The 20630-nt window shown below is 39.0% G+C and overlaps 1 protein-coding gene and 1 long non-coding RNA gene across 6 annotated transcripts in view; one reads left to right on the forward strand and one right to left on the reverse strand.

The window, feature by feature from the left end:
• LOC141140053 (uncharacterized) overlaps positions 1 to 20630 on the forward strand; it is a 208228-nt gene that overhangs the window by 161141 nt on the left and 26457 nt on the right. The gene's annotated exons all lie outside the window — the stretch shown is intronic.
• The window catches only part of FILIP1 (filamin A interacting protein 1), a 234768-nt gene continuing 230534 nt past the window's right edge, over positions 16397 to 20630 (reverse strand). For all 5 annotated transcript variants that reach the window (XM_073626815.1, XM_073626816.1, XM_073626814.1 and 2 more), the window contains one exon: positions 16397 to 16853. Coding sequence is in view for 1 of the 5 variants with exons in the window: in XM_073626816.1 (XP_073482917.1) it covers positions 16813 to 16853 (41 nt within the window). In the remaining 4 variants the exon portion in view is untranslated. The remainder of the gene's footprint in view (positions 16854 to 20630) is intronic.

The following is a 20630-nucleotide window of genomic DNA, read 5'->3' on the forward strand; positions in this document are numbered from 1 at the left end:
TATATATTTTAGGCACAGGTTGCGTTAAATGTTTTATTTTTTACTATGGTTTTTTTGTATTTGCTTTGCAGGTATGGTAAATCTAATGCCCTGTACACACGGTCGGATTTTCCGCCGGAAAATGTGTGATAGGACCTTGCTGTCGGAAATTCCGACACACAAAGTTTGAGAGCTTGCTATAAAATTTTCCGACAACAAAATCCGTTGTCGGAAATTCCGATCGTGTGTACACAAATCTGATGCACAAAGTGCCACGCATGCTCAGAATAAATTAAGAGGCGAAAGCTATTGGCTACTGCCCTGTTTATAGTCCCGACGTACGTGTTTTACGTCACCGCGTTCAGAACGATCGGATTTTCCGACAACTTTGTGTGACCGTGTGTATGCAAGACAAGTTTGAGCCAACATCCTTCAGAAAAAATCCATGGATTTTGTTGTCGGAATGTCCGATCAATGTCCGACCGTGTGTACAGGGCATTACTGTTATACTGTAATGTTACTTTGTTTTATTGTTAACCATCATTTGCTTAGCAGGTACGCCATTCAGTTGCAGCGCGGATTTATTTATCTTGACAGCAACAGCGTTTGCTCCCACGATACATAAAGCCGTGACTCCAGCGCTGTCAGAGGTGATTTCACCACCACAGTTACATACTTCAGCATATATGCTGAAGCGTGGGGGCAGCAGTGGGTGGAGGAGTGATTTGCTCCTACCTTTTGTGGGAGGATGCCCCCATGCTTCGGCATATATAAACGGTGCATGTATACCCATCATTAGAAGTGGGTGGATGAAGGGAGGTATTCTAATGGTGGGCATACCCACCGATCAATATCTTTTTTTCGTTCAGCCGACAGGCTGCATGAAAAAAAAGTTTACAATATATGCCCAACAAGGACCAGCAACGTACTGGTATGTTGCTGGACTTTGAGTAGTTATACCAGAATGATGCCTGCAGGTTTAGGTATCATCTTGGTATCATTCTTTTCAGCCAGCGGTCGGCTTTCATGTAAAAGCAATCCTAGTGGCTAATTAGCCTCTAGACTGCTTTTACAAGCAGTGGGAGGTAATGCCCCCCCCACAGTCTTCCATGTTTTTATCTGGCTCTCCTGTCCCAACAGGGAACCTGAGAATGCAGCCGGTGATTCAGCCAGCTGACCATAGAGCTAATCAGAGTCCAATCATCTCTATGGCCTAAGAAACCGGAAGCTACGAGCATTTCATGACTTAGATTTCGCCAGATGTAAACAGCACCATTGGGAAATTGGGAAAGCATTTTATCACACCGATCTTGGTGTGGTCAGATGCTTTAAGGGCAGAGGAGAGATCTAGGGTCTAATAGACCCCAGTTTTTTCAAAAAAGAGTACCTGTCACTACCTATTGCTATCATAGGAGATATTTACATTCCCTGACATAACAATAAAAATGATAAAAAAAAAAAAAATGAAAGGAACAGTTTAAAAATAAGATAAAAAAGCAGAAAAAAAAAAAAAGCACCCCTGCCCCCCCCCCCCCGCTGCATTTGCGCAAAGGCGAACGCAAGCGTCGGTCTGGCGTCAAATGTAAAAATGTAAACAGCAATTGCACCATGCATGTGAGGTATCATCGCGAAGGTCAGATAGAGGGCAGTAATTTTAGCAGTAGACCTCTGTAAATCTAAAGTGGTAACCTGTAAAGGTTTTTAAAAATGTTTTTAGTTTGTCACCACTGCACATTTGTGCGCAATTTTAAAGCATGTCATGTTTGGTATCCATGTACTCGGCCTAAGATCATCTTTTTTATATCATCAAACATTTGGGCAATATAGTGTGTTTTAGTGCATTAAAATTTAAAAAAGTGTGTATTTTCCCAAAAAAATGCGTTTGAAAAATCGCTGCGCAAATACTGTGTGAAAAAAAAATGAAACACCCACCATTTTAATATGTAGGGCATTTGCTTTAAAAATATATATAATGTTTGGGGGTTCAAAGTAATTTTCTTGCAAAAAAAAATTATTTTTTCATGTAAACAAAAAGTGTCAGAAAGGGCTTTGGTTAGAAGAGTGGGTGATGTGTGACATAAACTTCTAAATGTTGTCCATAAAATGCCACAAAACCCCCCCAAATGACCCCATTTTGGAAAGTAGACACCCCAAGCTATTTGCTGAGAGGCATGTCGAGTCCATGGAATATTTTATATTGTGACACAAGTTGCGGAAAAAAGACAATTTTTTTTTTCTTTGCACAAAGTTGTCACTAAATGATATATTGCTCAAACATGCCATGGGAATATGTGAAATTACACCCCAAAATACATTCTGTTGCTTCTCCTGAGTACGGGGATACCACGTGTGAGGCTTTTTGGGAGCCTAGCTGCGTACGGTACCCCGAAAACCAAGCACCGCCTTCAGGCTTTCTAAGGGCGTAAATTTTTTATTTCACTTTTCACTGCCTATCACAGTTTCGGAAGCCATGGAATGCCCAGTTGGCACAACCCCCCCCAAATGACCCTATTTTGGAAAGTAGACACCCCAAGCAATTTGCTGAGAGGTATAGTGAGTATTTTGCAGACCTCAGTTTTTGTCACAAAGTTTTGAAAATTGAAAAAAGAAAAAGAAATTCTTTTTCTGGTCTTTCTTCATTTTCAAAAACAAATGTAAGCTGCAAAATACTCACCATGCCTCTCAGCAAATAGCTTGGGGTGCCCACTTTCCAAAATGGGGTCATTTGGGGGGGTTTGTGCTATCTTGGCATTTTATGGCCTTCGAAACTGTGATAGGTAGTGAGGAGTGAATCAAAAATTTACGCCCTTAGAAATCCTGAAGGCATTGATTGGTTTTCTGGGCCCGTATGCAGCTAGGCTCCCAAAAAGTCCCACACATGTGGTATCCCCGTACTCAGGAGAAGCAGCAGAATGTATTTTTGGGTGTAATTCCACATATGCCTATGGCATGTTTGAGCAATATATCATTTAGTGACAACTTTGTGCAAAAAAAAAAAAAAATTGTCACGTTACCGCATTTTGTGTCAAAATATAAAATATTCCATGGACTCAACATGCCTCTCAGCAAATAGCTTGGGGCGTCTACTTTCCAAAATTGGGTCATTTGGGGGGGGGGGGGTTGTGCCATCTGGGCATTTTATGGCCTTCAAAACTGCGGTAGGTAGTGAGGAGTGAAATCAAAACTTTACGCCCTTAGAAATCCTGAAGGCGGTGCTTGGTTTTTGGGGCCCTGTACACGGCTAGGCTCCCAAAAAGTCCCACACATGTGGTATCCCCGTACTCAGGAGAATCAGCAGAATGTATTTTGGGGTGCAATTCCACATATGCCCATGGCCTGTGTGAGCAATATATCATTTAGTGACAACTTTGTGCAAAAAAAAAGTTTGTCATTTTCCCGCAACTTGTGGCAAAATATGAAATATTCCATGGACTCAACATGCCTCTCAGCAAATAGGTTGGGGCGTCTACTTTCCAAATTGGGGTAATTTAGGGGGGTTTGTGCCATCTTGGCATTTTATGGCCTTCAAAACTGTGATAGGTAGTGAGGAGTGAAATCAAAAATTTACGCCCTTAGAAATCCTGAAGGCGGTGCTTGGTTTCGGGGCCCCGTACACGGCTAGGCTCCCAAAAAGTTCCACACCTGTGGTATCCCCATACTCAGGAGAAGCAGCTAAATGTATTTTGGGGTGCAATTCCACATATGCCCATGGCCTGTGTGAGCAATATATCATTTAGTGACAACTTTTTGTAATTTTTTTTTTTTTTTGTCATTATTCAATCACTTGGGACAAAAAAAATTAATATTCAATGGGCTCAACATGCCTCTCAGCAATTTCCTTGGGGTGTCTACTTTCCAAAATGGGGTAATTTGGGGGGGGTTGTACTGCCCTGCCATTTTAGCACCTCAAGAAATGACATAGGCAGTCATAAACTAAAAGCTGTGTAAATTCCAGAAAATGTACCCTAGTTTGTAGAAGCTATAACTTTTGTGCAAACCAATAAATATACGCTTTTTTATATGCTCATTTTTTTTACCAAAGACATGTGGCCGAATACATTTTGGCCTAAATGTATGACTAAAATTGAGTTTATTGGATTTTTTATAACAAAAAGTAGAAAATATAATTTTTTTCAAAATTTTTGGTCTTTTTCCGTTTATAGCGCAAAAAATAAAAACCGCAGAGGTGATCAAATACCATTAAAAGAAAGCTCTATTTGTGGGAAGAAAAGGATGCAAATTTCGTTTGGGTACAGCATTGCATGACCGCGCAATTACCAGTTAAAGCGACACAGTGCCAAATTGTAAAACGTGCTCTGTTCAGGAAGGGGGTAAATCCTTCCGGGGCTGAAGTGGTTAATATGTTTATAATTTTGAGATTGTGCTGCACTCTCTTTTTGAATATCTATGTAAATTAGCAACCAAGATAAGGGAATGTTTGGTGTTTAGCATCTCATTTAGGAGATATATTATCAGTGGCAGCCTCACTGTGCCCCATCATATGCAGCCTCACTGTGCCCCATCATATGCAGCCTCACTGTGCCCCATCATATGCAGCCTCACTGTGCCCATCAAATGCAGCCTCACTGTGCCCCATCATATGCAGCCTCACTGTGCACCATCAAATGCAGCCTCACTTACCTTACAGGCAGCTCCACTCGGGCTGTGCGTTCCACAGAGCTGCTGACGTCACTTTCGGTTTCCCTGGAAACCGGAAGTAACCTCTTAACTTGAACAACAAAGCTCCCGCCCTTAGTAATATACAGTGGGGGGCGCCACTGTATATTATCCTCCCATAAGTGCAGGAAATGAGTAGTGTTTATTATTTTTTGAATTACTTTATATTTACCTTTTAAAATTTTTTACATTGAGAATTTCAATAACTATTTGCTTGTAAAAAACAAATTCACAGTGACTTTTTTTAATTTATTACTTAAATGTAACATTTGTAAAAAAAAATTCTGTGATCCTACCCACATATCAAAATGTTAAAATACAAAAGTTTAAATACACTTAAATGCAATTTTGTGCACAAACATAATATAATTCCCATTTTTTTTGGTAAAATATAAAAGATGCTGTTGTGTTAAAAAAATGTGCCAAGATTAAAAATTGTGCATGCTCATTAAATGACAAACTACAGTACCTAGTTTAGTGTTAAAAGTGAGCTCTGGTGCAAGAATTATTGTTCTGGCTCTGATATTCTGTGTTTTTCACACACATGTGATACCTCACATGTGCAGTGCAATAATTGTTTGCATATGCATGTGAGACCTATGTTTGCATGTTTTTTTTTTTCTTTTCATTGCATTATTTATTTTGATATAATAAAATACTTTATTGATATCACAAGGGATGAATAACATCCCTTGTTATACTGTAGCATGGGCAGTGTCACGTACCTTTTATTGATTGATCAGGGGTCTATAAGACTCCTAATCTTTCCTCTGCCTTCCATGGCAGACTACCATACCAAGATTAATTTGATCAGCTGCTTGTCTGGCCAGTAAACAAAGAACCAAACCTGGAAGTGACATAATTGCAAATTGCTTCTGGCTTCATTCTTCACAGATGAAGGAGAGGAATGGACGGCTCCCTGTCTTCTGTCTACAGCCGGCCCGACAGAGTGTAGCTGCCCCAGGCTCCCCAGTGGAACAGGATAATGGTGATGGGGCGGCAGGTTCCTTCTTCGTCCTGTAGAAGCGATTAAATGGTTGTAGAGCCACTAAAATCACTTTTACATGGAAGCCTATTGCTAGCTGCAAATTTGTGATACCAGCTGTAGCCATAATCCCAGTATAACTGCTTCTCTTGAGGATGTGCGGGTACGTTCTACAGATGGGAAGTGATTAAACTTCACTAAATACTGGAGATCAGCTTTAAGCACTTGAAAGAGGGAGACATATTATATTGGATATGGTTGTGTTAAGAGTTGGGGTTTCTCCCTATTCATACTTGTATAAAGTTTGATTGCTTAGAAAGGGAAATCAGCTTTTAACTGGGAGAGATACAGGGATAGATAGAAGGCTAATCCTACAAATTACAAATATAAAATGTAGTCTAACCTAAGGGCAGGGAGTATCCTATGTTGGGGGGATGTAGACTAGCTGAAAGCCACATGTGAGGCTAGTTGTAACAACATTAACCTGCCTGGTCTATGCAGTTTTTGAATAACAAGACCAAGATAATAAAAAAATACCATCAGGAAATGAACCCAGTGGGAGCTAAGGAGGCGGTGAGTCCCTACAATAAAGGCATGTACAACTCTCTTTTTTTTTTTTACACTTGTCATGTCCATGGCAATCCCCATTCTGCATAATTATTAACTAAGCTTGAGGTAAAGAGGAGGGAAGTTAGCATAGTGCAAGGGCGTCTATATACCCTGAGGCGCTTTCAAGTTTCTTTGGGGGTGCCTTCAGAAAATGCCTAAAAGTTGTATACAAGCCAGTGGGTGGATCAAGTCTGTCTTATATTTACACAAAGCCACAGATTTTAATTGTTCACTATTAAAACCTTCTACTTGCTGCATTCTGTAAAACTGTTAGTTTCATTTTTTTACATTTTAGAATGGGGTGCCTTGAGATTGTACAGAATTTTAAAGGGTGCCTTGACTGAAAAAATGTTGAGATATACTGCCTTAGATCATTGGCTCAAAACTGGAAAGTCAAAAACTGGCGACTACTGAATGGGCTTACAAGGGCATGGTCTGGTATAGTGCTGTTCAAATGCCTTTGCTGCTTTTTCTTTGATAAAAAGTGTGGAGTAGCACCAAATATCTAAATGCTTTTTTTCAAGTTTGCCCTAGTACAATGTAATATAAAAAGATATTTGGCAATTGTATGGTAATCTTTGTAATTTTGTAATTGCCATAGCAGCAGAAAACTGGTATCTAGGAGATGTAGAGGAACTGTCGGCTCAGTAAGAACTGGAGCAGTGTATGGTTTCATGAATACATCTTTTCTACTTCACTTGCGGCAAAGAATTATGGATACCTTTACTGTGTACAGTGTTTCATTACCTCCAATAGCCAATATTGCAACCCTCAACAACTAGAGGTGGTTAGTCCTGGTTTATTGTTTTTAGGACTGTTTGCATATATGGTCATGGATGATTAGTCTAGTTAGAGTTATCTATGTCAATGTAAGCAGGATGGTAAAAGTAGAAATATCACTTGACAACTCTCTGAGGGATGGCCTCCAGTCTGGCTCTGGTCATGCATGTGGAGACAATGTTCTCACTTTGTCTTTGGATTCCGAATAACTTTCATGAAGATGTACTGCTATGCTATGCCCTTGTGTTTTATGGTGGACTGCAAGTCACCAATGTACATCTACTATTTTATACTGAAATCGGGCTATTCTTTTGTTTACAAAATATGTAATCAGAAGCACATAGATTTCAATGTGGTTAAAATTAAATACTTGTCAACAGGAAGTAATCTCATGCTACTTACAGTAGCTACTGAAAATGTGTAGCTAAGCCTTGGATACAGGTATCTTAGCAGAGTACTTAAGAAAACTAAAGGTAACACAACAAGTAAGTGAAAATGGAGTATCGCTGGAGTGTCCTCAAATTGTAAGGCACCTCATCCCAAATATTGTTTTTAAAAGATGGGGAGGGGGAAGGAAAGGGGGATTATATAATCCACAGTTATTGATTCCCACACCATCTCTAAACTGTCGCCTTGGTCACTATCAATACTTATGGCGCCCCTGTATTTATATTGATTTAAAACTATACAATTGTGACTATTGAGGCTATGTTAGCCCTTTTTGGGATATATATTATCCAAATTTCTACATTATATTGATATATCCTTTTTCTTCTCAATGTGCTAGGTCTTTGTCAGCCCCCTGCAGCCACACTTGGTGCGGTGCTGTGGCTGTTGATTTCCCGGGAGGGCCCAGGTGCTATATTCACCTTCGGGGGTGTCTTTGTAGGTATTGGGGCGTGTGTGGTTACCTGTCATGGAGAGCTTTTTAAGCCATGTCGTGCAGCCAAATATATGTTGTAAATTATTTCATTATCTTTGTTACTATGTCTTTGTAATCATTTATTTTGATGGAATTTTGTGTTTTTCTTCTAGAGTCAACCCAATTGTACAGGCCAATAACATTTATTTTCCCTGAAGAAGCCATTGTTTGGCGAAATATGTAGGGACTTGTAATTTATTTTGGCCATTGAACATCCCGGCCAGTTCCTTGTATATACTGTCTTGCTTTGCGACTGTTAACGCACCTGTGATTGTACTATCTGTTTTAACTTGTAATAATAAAAATATTTTTTATGTATTCTTTGTAATTCATATAGTTTTTGGCACCGTTATAATTCCCCTTTCCTACCGCTACCCATCTTTTACAAACAACATGTAAGTGTTTTAGAGTTCATTTACTAAAGTCTAATAGGTCATTCACTTTGCAAAGTAAAACTTCACCACTTATACTAAGCTTTGGAAAATTCCCTTGAAAAGCGAACTGCCTCTTTGCCACTAGTAAATCAACGTCATTGTTTTGTTCTCTAGTGTAGGCAGAATATGTAAGCAATTATTACAGGCAACAAAGGTATCCTACCTATGCTTTTCATATGTCAGGCCTGGTGTATACTTATATTACAAAGGCACATGAAGCCTTTTGTTTTGGATGGATTTATTTTCAGGTGTATTTTCCAGAGGCTAGAAACCTTGATTTCACTTTTCTTCTCAGCTACTATAAACCCGTTCCAAACATGCTTGTGTTTTGATTACAGCATATAAAGTATTTACAATTCACATAAAATATACAATATATACACCAAAATATCCCTCATTTTACCTATTGAACCGGAGGCCCACAAGGTGGCTGACCCCTCCCTTACCTTGACCTGGACTTCCTCCCTACGTTATTTGGGTATCACTATTACTTCATATGTGTCTGATTTTTGTAAACTTAATTTGTACTGCCTGCTGGCTACTATTAAACGGGTTGTAAAGGCAGAAGGTTTTTTATCTTAATTGATTTCAATGCATTAATATAAAAAAACTTTTGTGTGTAGCAGCCAACCCAGCATCCCCCTAATTACTTAGCTGAGCCCCATCTTTCTCCAGCGATGTCCATGAATGTCTAAGCCATCTGGGACACTCCTCCTGATTGGCTGAGACATAGCAGCGGCACCATTGGCTCCCACGGCTGTCAATCAAATTCAGTAAAAACAAACACATACAGCGCTGGCAAAAAATATAACCACACCATAGATATGATACTATAGAGAAAGTGCTCTGTGCGATATTCATATAATCATGAATCCAAAAATACATGAATAAAGTGCTAAATACGTAGAATATATATGGATATACAATTAGTTCAAAACCCAAACCAATTACTAATTGATAGATTACTATTTGCTAATTTAGCACATGTGTGAAGTGCCAAATGGATATGCAATTGGTGCTAAACACAAACCAATTGCTATTGAAAAACAATATAAATTATGTGCTAGGATAAATAAAATCAATAATAGTGGTAAATAGTCCCAAATAAATGCCATCAGCTAGACTGCTACACAGGGCTTTTGGTGGCGGTCTCACTGGAGAGAAAACAGCATCTCTTCAACCTATGCTGACAGTCAGTCTCCTGGAGTGCTGCAGTATGATGCCTCTGATGTAGATGTAATAAAAATGGCATATGATCGTAGCAAATAGGTCATATACTTGTAGGTGTCAACCATCGAATCAGACCCAAAAAGATAAAGAAAAGCGATATAGTGAAGTATTGCGGAGAAAAAAAATCACTTGCGCATCATAGCGCTACTCACAAGATACTTGGTTGCAAACAGGCATGTCAGAAAAACTTCAGCGTGCGTTCCACGAGAACAGGAAGAAGCGTCACTGGTTAAGCGTGAGCCGGATGTTTCGTCGACGCGATTCGCCCTTCCCCAGGGCGTCATCAAAGACATAAACATGTCTTTGATGACGCCCTGGGGGAGAGGCGAAAAAAGTGATTTTTTTTCTCCGCAATACTTCACTATATCGCTTTTCTTTATCTTTTTGGGTCTGATTCGATGGTTGACACCTACAAGTATATGACCTATTTGCTACGATCATAAGCCATTTTTATTACTTCTACATCAGAGGCATCATACTGCAGCACTCCAGGAGACTGACTGTCAGCATAGGTTGAAGAAATGCTGTTTTCTCTGCCACCAAAAGCCCCGTGTAGCAGTCTAGCTGATGGCATTTATTTGGGACTATTTACCACTATTATTGATTTTATTTATCCTAGCACATAATTTATATTGTTTTTCAATAGCAATTGGTTTGTGTTTAGCACCAATTGCATATCTATTTGGCAGTTCACACATGTGCTAAATTAGCAAATAGTAATCTATCAATTAGTAATTGGTTTGGGTTTTGCACTAATTGTATATCCATATATATTCTACGTATTTAGCACTTTATTCATGTATTTTTGGATTCATGATTATAGGAATATCGCACAGAGCACTTTCTATATAGTATCATATCTATGGTGTGGTTATATTTTTTGCCAGCGCTGTATGTGTTTGTTTTTATTATTTAAGTATTAGTACTTTTCTTACAGCAGCGGTAATACACTCATGTATTTGTTTTAATTTGTCACGAGCGCTGCATCATATATATAAATTTTTCAATCAAATTCAGTAAGCCAATCAGGGGAGAGAGGGGCCAGGTCAGGGCCCTGGGTCTAAATGGACACATGGAGCTGTCTCGGCTCCAATGCCCCAATAGGAAGCTGCTGGCTATGGGGGTACTCGATAGGAGGGTGGGGCCAGGAGCAGGAAAGAGGGACCTGAGAAGAGGAGGATCCGGGCTGCTTTGTGCAAAACCAACTGCACAGAGGAGGTAAGTATAACATGTTTGTTATTTAAAAAAGAAAATAAACTAGCCTTTACAATCGCTTTACGCATAAATTGAAATGTGGGACAAACCGCCCCTTTCACTTAATGGCAGAATCAATTTGTTTAAAATGAAAATTCTTCCTGTCCTATTATATATCCTGCATCACTCCCCTGTCTGGATACCAAAAGCATTTTTTAGACAATTTGACTCTATGATTACTTCCTTTTTGTGAAAGTCCAGTACCCGTAAATTTTGCAAATCCATTCTCCGTAGACCATGGACACATGAGGGCTTAGCCTGTCCTGATTTCCAGGCTTATTTTTTTGCAGCCCTTCTCATGCATGCCCATAATTGGGAAATTTCTCATGAGTCTAATACCTCAGTAGTCCATGAAGCAGCCTACCTAGGCTCCTACGCATCGTTCAAGAATGTTCTTCACAGGGGTACCTGAGTATTTTCCCTTGCGACCTCCATGTATGCGTTGGTTCGTGGCACCAGTTGATTTGTAAACACCCTAATGTCTCTGCTATTGTGGTCCCCTAACATTCCTGTATGGTTGAACCCAATTCTCCAGGAATTCCAATCCTTTCCCGATCCAGTGGTGTGGGTTTCCAGGGATATAAAAACCCTTGGCCAAATTTGTTAAAGGGGTGCCTTTCTTCCCTTCAACAAACTGAAACTCCAACCCTTGGTTAAGCCTTTATCCCAAATCTATAAGGCACTTCTGCCTTTAGTCCATGTTGGTCTGGAGAGACTTCATTCCAATTGTTCCAGATATTGATGGGATAGACTGGGAGGAAATATGGGAAAACCTCCTTTCTTCAATTAGTTGCTGTTAGGGATCAGCTGATCCAGTTTAAATTACTGCATAGAGCCCACCTAACACCTAAACGATTGGATAGAATTTATCCTTGAGTGTATCCCCACTGTCGGAGATGTGCTAGTGTTAGTGCTGACTTTCAAGATATGTTGTAGGCATGCCCTAAAATTCAAAAGCTTCTGGGGCGAGATTACTCGTTTATGTCTACCTTAACCACAATTCCTATTCCACTGGCTACTGACGTCTGTTTGCTGGGCCTGGTGGGCTCGTTAGCCTACCACCGAGCAAACAAGACTCTCCTTAATTTTGTCTTGCCCTATGCCAGAAAGGCTACAGTGTTAAAATGGAAGTCGTCTAAATCACAGACTCTAGAATTTTTGGAAATCTCTTGTAAACTCATCTATACCGCTGTATAAAGCCACTTATATTTCTCAAGGTTGTCCTGCTAAATTTAATAAAGTGTGGAGTATTTGGATACCACTAAAAAAATGCAGTAATTTTAGATGTTTATTTGGTATCATTATTTCTAAAGGTTCCTTGTCTCTGTTGGGGGCGTTGACTGATGCTTTATACGTCTATGTGTCCACTTAGCCACACATGTGACCTTCTGACTGCTGATTGTCCTCTTTCCTTATTTACTTTGTTCACGGATGTGTTACTGCTGTTAGCTTTCTTTTATCTGAGCTGCCATCTCACTCCTGTCTGGTGGTACTGAGCAGAAGGTTTATAGGTTTGTTTGTTCTTGTTCTTCTAACTGCACTTTTAGTCATTGTTTTGTACCTATTTGAGCCGGGGAATGACCAGAGTCTCTGTTTTGTACACCTTTATTCATAGAAAATGAAAGTAAAAAAAAAAAATATATATATATATATATATATATATATATATATATATATATAAACTAAACGCACTATTACACATGTTATATATGTACAGATGTTAAATACATAAACAAATCCATCAGCAAATTATAGTGGGCAGTTTATTATAGATTAATGCCTCAAACAAAAATTTAAAACAACAGAGAATAAAGATGTGTACAAACTGCACATGTGTATTGGTTTATAATTATCTGCTTGCAGAACAACCAGAATGGGCAATAGTTTAAATTTTCTCCTCAACCATATTGATTGCCCGTAGCAGTGAGCTATTTACACATCTACATTTCAGGGTGTTCTCTATATAGGCATCTGTGATTCAATATCAGCTCTATTTAGAAATGTGACATCCAAGAGATGCTCAATATAGTCACCTGCCATCCAAGAACTACTATATTTAGACATCTTTTATTAGATATTCGCTCAATTTAGACATTTCTCATTGAAGATCTGCTCCACATAAACATCTGAAGCTTCTTTCTTTCAAAAACTTGCAATAATGCATTAATACTTGCTTATCTTAATTGCATAGTGGCAATAAATAGTGCACTTTTCTTCTTGCATTCATTAGTAAGCACCAAACACATACCCTTGGCTTTTTAAGTCTCATACATACCTTTACCTTACGTCTGTTTATAAAATATAATCATAATTAACATACAGGTTTATTTTCTTACTCTGCTAAAATCAATTCAAATATATATTTTATCACTATCTGTGTTTTGTCAAATGCAATAAGGACAGTGTGGATAGGCTTTGGGTTTGTGTCAAAGAGGAACTTCTGAGATCATTCAGAATACACAGACAAGTGGATCTGAAAGGCTTCAAGCAGGTTTACACTCCAATAGCCATGTATGGGGATGCAAAACCCATTTAAAGTAAACAAAAGCTCACGACAGCCCTTACAATTTACAGTAAGACATGAAATTGAACAACTTTCAGTGTCTAGAACAATCTGGAAACACATACTGTATAATTAAAAATATTCAAAGCCCAAATCCAGGGAGCAGTTAGAACTTCTGTAGGATTTATATTGCAGTCTATGACCCACTGGAGAGATCTCACATCCTGCTTCTGTGACACCAGTAGCAGAAATGAGGGAGATGGGGTCGCTGGGGCAAAAAAGGTCAAAGGGGTTGATTTACTAATCAGCTTACTTCAGGTTTTTCAATTAAACTTTGACAAAAAAACTGGAAGCTGATTGGTTTCTATGCAGAGCTCCACCAGATTTTGCACTCTCCAGTTTTAGTAAATGGGACAGGAAGTAAATTAAATCTTTTTAAGGGGGGTTAAATATTTAAAAAAAAAAATAAATTGGAGATGAGCTTTAAAATATTATTTCAATATTAATTTGGACAATCCCAGCAGATTCTAGGCCACAAAAAGACTTACCTGGAGATCTGAGGGGTCTGAATCCTTTGCTCGCCTAACCTTTAAAGGCCTATTTTTTGTTCAGTATGAAGGTGTTATAGCAGAAAGGAGTGTTAATAATCATCCTTATGCTTAAAGATGTGCTAGAAGAAATCTGCCAGATTCAGACACTTATTTATATACACTTGTAAATGTAGAGCTATATATACTGTCTTATATACACACAAACACACACCACACTATCATACTTTTATTGTATAAATCATGGCTCAATATTACAAGCCACAAATACCGTAAAACAATAAAACTTCTAGGTACAGATGTGGCTGTAAGTGCCTAACTACCACAACTCAAACAGATTTTTTTGCAGCATGTGCTCCTAACAACACCTTATGTGTGGTAGCTGTTATGATAAAGAACAGCATGTTGGTTCTGATAATTCGGACATACTTTAGGATGGCTGAAAATATTTTTAGCTGGTGTAAGATCCTGTGAGCAACCAGTTTTTAATATTGAACTCCAGGCCCATATTAAAAATTATTAAATAATTTTTATTACAGGCATACCCCACTTTTAAGTACACAATGGGGTTTATTTACTAAAGCTGGAAAGTGCAAAATCAGGCTCACTTCTAACCCCAGCTTGTTCAATTAAGCTTTGGTAATAACACCTGGAAGCTGAATGGTTTCTCTGCAGAAGTGAGCTTGATTTTGAACTTTCTAGCTTTAGTAAATAAACCCCATTGTGTACTTAAAAGTGGGGTATGCCTGTATTATTATATTATTATTTGGTATAATTATAGTTATTTATTATATTATAATTTATGATTTCGTGTTTCAAACTTTATCATAGCCGAGATATCTACTAGACTCTGGTTTGGACAGATTTAAGTGAGTTATTCCTAAGAATTACAGGCCTACAATATAAAACTCCAAATTTCCATGCAAAATAATGGTACCGCTTTCAGCATCAAAAATATGAAATAATCATACCGTCAGGGAGGTTAGGCTGCTTGCCTGGAGGTCAGCATTAACAGGAAAGCACAATGTCTGTTATATAGTGTACACATTGGACCCACAACAGATTCAAGTCAGCAGTGGTACCAATAAATATGTACCTTTGCTGCACCCTGCTTGGCAAAGTTTGGGTTTGCTTGCAAATATGGCAGGGGTGTTTCATATTTAAGTGCAGCACAGTGGCTTAGAGGTTAGCACTTATGCCTTGCGCCACATCCCAGCCAGGACAATACCTGCATGGAGTTTGTATGTTCTCCATATGCTTGTGTGTGTTTCCTTCAAATTCTCTGGTTTCCTCCCACATTCCAAAAACATGCTGGTAGGTTAATTTAATCCTGTCTATATTAGCCCCAGTATGTTTTTGAGATAGTAATGTTAGACTGTAAGCTCTTTGATGGCAGGAACTGATGTAAAGTGCTGTATAAATTGATGGCACTATAAATATCTAAAATAAATAATGCATGCTTTTCATTTTCTGTGTTGGATGAGTTATACTTTTAGCAAAAAAAAAAATAGAATTTTAATGTAAATATACTACACACATCAATGGATGACTATGAATGGCATCTGCACCGGAAGGCTATATAGGCTCAGGTTTAAAGCGTATCAAAACCCAGAAGCAAAAATTGAATATATTGCAGCGTACCACTTCTTAGATGTAGTTGCTGCATTTGTTTTTTTAAAGACCTTTTTTCATTATTTTTATCTGTTGATCCTGCTAGTAAGTCTGATGTTTTTCTAATTCCTTTGAAAAAAACAAGCTCTCCAGTATAAGTGGCAGTCACAGTTGAGCCAATTTAACACTGACAGGGGTGTTTACAATAATTAGCTTAAAATTATTGTAAAACCTTTATCCCAAAAAATATTTTAAAAAGTTGCTGTAACTTCTTAAAAATAGTGTCAGCTGAAGATTGACTTTAATTTGTTACTCAATCTAAGTCTGCTAAACCTTCTCCTTGACAATGCTAACGTTCAAGGGTGGCTCTAAAGCCACCCTAAAATGGAAAGTGTGTCACATGCCAGTTCGCCTGGTGAAAATAAAAGGAAACAAAAGCCTAAAAAAAGATGCAGCCACCACATTTAAAGATCGGTAAGCTGCAATATATTTCACTTTATGTTTTGAGAATTCAGGATTTTGTAGTTTACCTTTTGTTTAAGTATCATATCATAATTTTAGTGAATTAGAATTGTTCAACTTGGAAATGCATTTATTTATAGTATACAGGATATTGGAAACTGTACAGCACCCACAATCTGTGGCCACTGGTCACATCTCTACATCTGGCAAAGTAAATATCTGTTGTGTGTACATTAAAACATGTGTGCTTAGTAGAATATTCCTTTCAACTGAGTTCTATGACTTTAAGCACAGTTGCACAATAATATTAATTAAAGCTTTCAGTGTTATCTCTTGTAATAAATATATAAAGGATCACCAAATTCCCACGCAAACACCAAACATTTGCTTACTTACACATACTTGAATTTGAATTTTTTTATTTGAACCACATTTACTCCTTCATTTATTTAACCTGCGCACATAAAGGTGCTCCTTTAAATAATTCTTCCAGATTATAGCATTCTATTTTGGTAAACTGTCAAAGCCATTTTAATATGAAAAATACAATATTTGTGAAAAGCCACTTGAAAAAAAAAAATCCAGAAAAATATAAAATAAGTTAAAATTCTCGCCAAGAAATCATTTCTTTAAAAATTACTTTCCACAAAATTCTGCAGATTTGAGATATTTTTTTCCCAAAATATTAAAAAAAGACATAAAATCTTTAATGTGTCAGTAGCATAGTCAGTAATCAAGGTCTTGGTGAACATCCCAGAAAACATCCATGAGAGGTTGAGTTCAGTAGAAGTGCATCGATTCATGTTCCCACATTTATGTCATCTAGTGTTCATGCGTACCTGATGGATAACAATGCTCTCTGGAAAAGAAAAAATTGGTCTGCTGATTAAAATTTCTTATGAAACAACAGTTAAATGTGAGCAAGCTGGCCCTAGTAATCTGAACAAGAATAATGTAGCATTTTGGGTGTTCTTAGTTTACATACACATGTCTAATATTTTCTGCTGTGCTGTGCAATAAGAAGCCACAGGCCCCGGTGAGCGGCAGGAGAGCAGAGAGACTGCATCACCTTCTGCATCACAGCTCTTGGGTCTGCCTCCATACATTACAAATTCTGATAGGAGCGGAACCCTGCCCTGTAGTGTACATGTGCCGCTTTTCCAACTCCTGTACATAAATACCAGATTCATAGGAAGGCTGTAGTTCTGAGAAGAGGCTGAAATAGGCTTTAGTAATTTTTTCCACTGCAGAAAACTCCCATAAAGAAAGTGACAAGCTGCATCAGGTGAGTGTGGTTGCAGGTTACAGTGACAAGCTGCATCTGGTGGCAGGCTAGTGACAAGCTGCATCTGGTGGCTGCAGTGGCAAGTCACAGGCTGCATCTGGTGGCAGGCTACAGTGACACTCTGCTTTTGGTGGCTGACTACAGTGACAAGCTGCATCTGGTGGCAGGCTACAGTGGCAAAAGACACACTGCATTTGGTGGCTGCAGTGGGAAGTGACATGCTGCATCTGGTGGCAGGCTACAGTGACAATTGACATGTTGCATCTGGTGGCAGGCTACAGTGACAATTGACATGTTGCATCTGGTGGCAGGCTACAATGGCAAGTGACAAGCTGCAGCTGGTGGCAGGCTATAGTTAGCATTAAGGTGAATTTAACTATTTAATTATATATTACAAAGTAATAATAGAAATATTGAGCTTTAATCATTCTGACACCATTTCAACCATGGTGCCAGAATGATTGAAGTGCTAACACCCCAAACAACCAACCCCCCCACCTCCCAGTTTTTGGAAGGATCTCCCAAGAAACCGGCCCCCGATGCTAAAAAGGTTGGGGACCACTTATCTAAACAATACTTGGCCATAGCACCTTGGAGCCAACTGTGGCATGAAAAACCAAAAACTGCTAAAGTCGAGAGTAAAATTATACTGATCATAAAATGGTTATCAAACTATGCTATTTATTTTACAATGTAGTGCATGCCTAGCACATCATTCACCTGTTGTTTCTTCTTGCCCAGTGGAAATAGTTGGCATAGTTAGATTGGTGAAATCATTTCATAACAAATATAGCATCTACAACAGCACTCAAAGAGAATTTAACCACTTCCCGACCGGCGCACGCCGATGTACATCGGCAGAATGGCATGGACAGGCCAATGGGCGTACAGGTACGTCCCTTTAAATTTGCCACCGTGCAATGCCGGCCGGGACCTCCGTGAGTCGGATCGCGGGTTCCGCGGACTAGATCACCGCGGAGATACCCGCAATCCTCTGACGGGGAGGAAGAACGGTGAGATGCCAATTTAAACAAGCATCTCCCCGTTCTGCCTAGTGACATTGTCACTGATCTTTGCTCCCTGTGATCGGAGCAGAGATCAGTGACGTGTCACAAGTAGCCACACCCCCCCACAGTTAGAAACACGCCCCCAGGACACACTTAACCCCTACACTGCCACCTATTGGTTAACCCCTTCACTGCCAGTATCATTTACACAGGAATCGGTGCATTTGTATAGCACTGATTGCTGTATAAATGACAATGGTCCCAAAAATGTGTCAAAATTGTCCGCCATAATGTCGCAGTCATGATAAAAATTGCTGATCGCCGCCATTACTAGTAAAAAAAAAATTATTAATAAAAATGTCATAAAACTATCACTTATTTTGTAAACGCTATAACTTTTGCGCAAACCAATCAATAATCTCTTAATGCGATTTTTTTTTTTACCAAAAATATGTAGAAGAATACGTATCGGCCTAAACTGAGGAAAAAAATGTTTTTTTATACATTTTTGGGGGATATTTATTATAGCAAAATGTAAAAAATAATGCGTTTTTTTCAAAATTGTTGCTCTATTTTTGTTTATAGTGCAAAAAATAAAAACTGCAGGGGTGATAAAATACCACCAAAAGAAAGCTCTATTTGTGTGAAAAAAAGGACGTCAATTTTGTTTGGGAGCCACGTCACAAGACCGCTCAATTGTCAGTTAAAGCAATGCAGTGCCGAATCGCAAAAAGTGCTCTTGTCTTTGGCCAGCAAAATGGTCCAGGGCTTAAGTGGTTAAACTCGTTTAAACCCACTTTGAAGTTAACTTGTTTCACTATTTTGTCCTTTGTACTCTAGGTAGTCCATTAGGGACAAGGGGCAAATGACAAAACATCCTAAGTGATTCTGTGTACTCTCCTGAAAATTATTAAAAAACCTGCTATAATTTAAAAGTGCCTGCCAAAAAGCCTCCACACTGGTTTGGCAGCTTTTTGATCACCTTTAGTCCAGCCACTGGAGTAAGTTTCAGGGCTTTCCTGCCCACTGTTCTTTAAAAGTAAACGTTCCTTACAGCAGGATTTCCACATAGGCGTTCAGCTTCATAAGGCATTTAGGCTGGCTTCACACCTAATACGGATGCGGCTCACAGCATGGGTCTGGTGCGTCCCTGTTCTCCGTTTCAGGGAAAAATCAGGCTCAAACTTTTGCCTGAATTCGGACCTAAAATGGAGCCAAAGACACACAGGACCCCTGTGCAATGCCCTCTGTGGCTGCCCCAGACATGTGTGAACTGGCTCCATTGAGAGCCGGTCACAATCTCCTGTCATGTGAATTGGATATGGGAAAACCCGCATCCAATTTGCATAAGTGTGAATGCAGCCTCAAAAGTAAAAACACAGCCTCCTGGTTATAAAGCAGCCCACTTGGGCTAAATTGACATTCAGCCTTGAATATATCAGTCCACATGCTGGTCCTGCAGCCCCTACATTAAAAGGGCTGTGGACGTCTGGACTATCGGCTGGTTTCTAGCAAAACATGGATCCAGGGCGATTTCATCCTGGGGGGATGAAAAAGTTTCTGGGCTCCAGCACCCATACCAGGATTTACCAATTCAGTATAAAAAGTGAAATGCCAATTTTTTTCTAATGAGACACACATCCCAGAGCCCTTCAGCCTGCATGGGTTAGACTCCAGGCTTCATCCTCCCCATTACTTTACAAAGCCTCTGGGCTCCAGCACCCATACCTGGGTTTACCACTCCAAAAAAAAAAAAATGAAATGCCCATTTTCTTCTAATGAAACATAAATCCTAGAGGCCTTCGACCTGCATGGGTAAGAATCCTGGGTGACACCAAACACTGTGACGAGACACAGCATTATCACACAAGCCATTCTGATCGGCAAAGCTCTGACACATTTTTGTAATATAAAGCTTGTTGTTGATTTCTGCTTCCACACTGTTCGATTAGCCCATCACTATGAGAAGCTGCCACATGCCAAAAAAATAAATAAGCAGGACACTGGAAGAGTCGGGCAAGCATCAGTACCTGGTCCAGATGTACTACTTTGAGGATGTGTTGGAACTTTGTAGATCAGCATTTAGGTGTATTCATAATACCTGCATCTTATACCAGATAGCAGATTTTTTTCTGTAGCTCTAAATGTCAATGTCAAGTTGTGGGAATCTTTTTACGTACAGTATAGTTATATATATTCTTTTATTTTCTCCAGGTATCAATAATTAGCAGTCTTGGCATGGCAATAAATCCTCCCCTACACAACTCAAAATTAAATCATTTTATAGACAGTGTGCCCTAAGAGGTATTAGATGCAAAAATAGCCAAAAGTGTAATATAGGCAA

This window comes from Aquarana catesbeiana, linkage group LG04 (genome assembly GCF_042186555.1).
Source record: "Aquarana catesbeiana isolate 2022-GZ linkage group LG04, ASM4218655v1, whole genome shotgun sequence".
Taxonomy (NCBI): Eukaryota; Metazoa; Chordata; class Amphibia; order Anura; family Ranidae; genus Aquarana; species Aquarana catesbeiana.